Raw genomic sequence first — 1,601 nt, 5'->3', positions numbered from 1 at the left:
CGGAAGAGGAATGCCCAGAGAATGAAAGCTCGACCTCCCTGCTGTCAGCAGGGTTGCTGCCACCCCATCTTCTGTGTCAAGCTCAGGAGAGCCTAGATCTCTCAGAGGACCTTCCAGACCTGTCAGTAATGACAGTTCAGTACAGCACCCTTGAGGACGACAGTGGAAAACTAGACTCAATAGGATCTCAAGAGGAAAGCAGTGTCCCTGCTAGTGTTTCTCTCCCTCTGATTTCGAAGACCGCCGAGTGTCATGGCAGCACCACCTTGAGCCTTAGGCAGGGTTCAAGCTGTAGTGCAAACCAAGAGCCATGGCCGTCAGCGACACTGACGCGAGAGTCTTTGGGAATCACGGGGATCAGCAATGCAGAGCAGTCAGTTGATGCTGCATTGAAGCTCCCCAGAGAAAGCCAGATGCCCGAAGTGGTGCTGTCGAATACTGGCTCTGTGACAGCCCTTTGCTTGGGGTTGGAGAAGGAAGCCAATGCCCCACAAGCCTTTCTCAGTAATGAAGTTGTATCAAGGCACAAGGATTCTGCAGTGAGCGTGTCACCGGATAGTTTGGAGTCTGCCTGTCTGGAGCAGTCCAGGGAAGAAGCGATGTCTGAGTCAATTGCCAGTACTGTACCTGTGTGTCAGGAGGACTCGCAGCCAAAAGGAGATGAATTGGAAGGAGAGAAGATTGGAGGAGTGTGTTTGGACAAGGAAGAAATTGAGAAAATTGAGCAAGTGGCAAAGCAGGCAGTTTCCAAGGTCGTTTTGGCAGCAACTGAGGCAGTGCTGTCTGGTTCTGCAAGGGATGTTTCCACTCGGAGCTGCCAGCCCACTGCCAGCCAAGTTGAGAGACCTCGGGAGGTGGCAAGTGCTGTTCCCTCTGATCAGATGCTTGCGGAGGAAGCTGCGGTAGCCAGTGAGAACATTGCTGTGAGGAGTGGTGCTGTGGTACTGACATCCCCACGGACAGAGAAACGGGATCGGAGTGTGACAGATCCCCGCTGTTTAACACACCGCAGTTTATCCAGCCCTGTTCAGGGAAATCCCAAAGACTGTCAGAAAAGGAACCTTGTGTGCAGCAAGTCCCAAGGAGCTGATGGTACCTCTGTGGGCAACCACGGAGGGGCACTGGAAAAGTCGCCTTGGGTTATGGGGGACTCTGGGTGCAGCACATCCGCATCTGAAGGTGGGGCAAGTGTGGAGGACCCCTTGCAGAAGACAGTGCTGTCTGATGCATCAGGCCAGCATTCGGACTCACGGAGCATGTCTGCAAACCGAGACACGTCTACTGAGGATTGCTCAGTACCAAGTGGAAAACCTACCCTAAAGCTACCTGACGGGAGCCAAGTGCCATACAGTAATGGGATACTGAGGGAGGATGCTCCAGACTTGCCTCATGAGTGTAGCAGGGCGGAAGGGTCGGATGGAGATAACTTAAAAGGTAAGGGATTTGAAAATCTTCCTACAAAAAGGTGGTGAGCAAGCTCACCTAAAAATGTGCTGTAACCCTCCTGCTTCAGAACATGTTCAGATGAATCCTCTTTGTGTTCAAGTTCCCCAGTGGATGAATATTTAGCCCTTGTGTGCAGGTGGGTATGGATTTGCTTT

General features: G+C 52.3%; 1 protein-coding gene across 1 annotated transcript; it reads left to right on the top strand.

The window, feature by feature from the left end:
• Positions 1–5: 5 nt before the first annotated feature.
• Positions 6–1,434, top strand: AKAP1 (A kinase (PRKA) anchor protein 1; the record flags this gene model as incomplete). Its single annotated transcript, XM_010160050.1, has 1 exon — positions 6–1,434. A coding segment is annotated over one exon (1,429 nt), but the record flags the coding sequence as incomplete, so codon positions are not given.
• Between the last annotated feature and the right edge of the window lie 167 nt (positions 1,435–1,601).

This window comes from Eurypyga helias, unplaced genomic scaffold (genome assembly GCF_000690775.1).
Source record: "Eurypyga helias isolate BGI_N326 unplaced genomic scaffold, ASM69077v1 C15801863, whole genome shotgun sequence".
In the NCBI taxonomy this organism is placed as follows: Eukaryota; Metazoa; Chordata; class Aves; order Eurypygiformes; family Eurypygidae; genus Eurypyga; species Eurypyga helias.
This window is presented reverse-complemented; position numbering and strand designations above follow the sequence as displayed.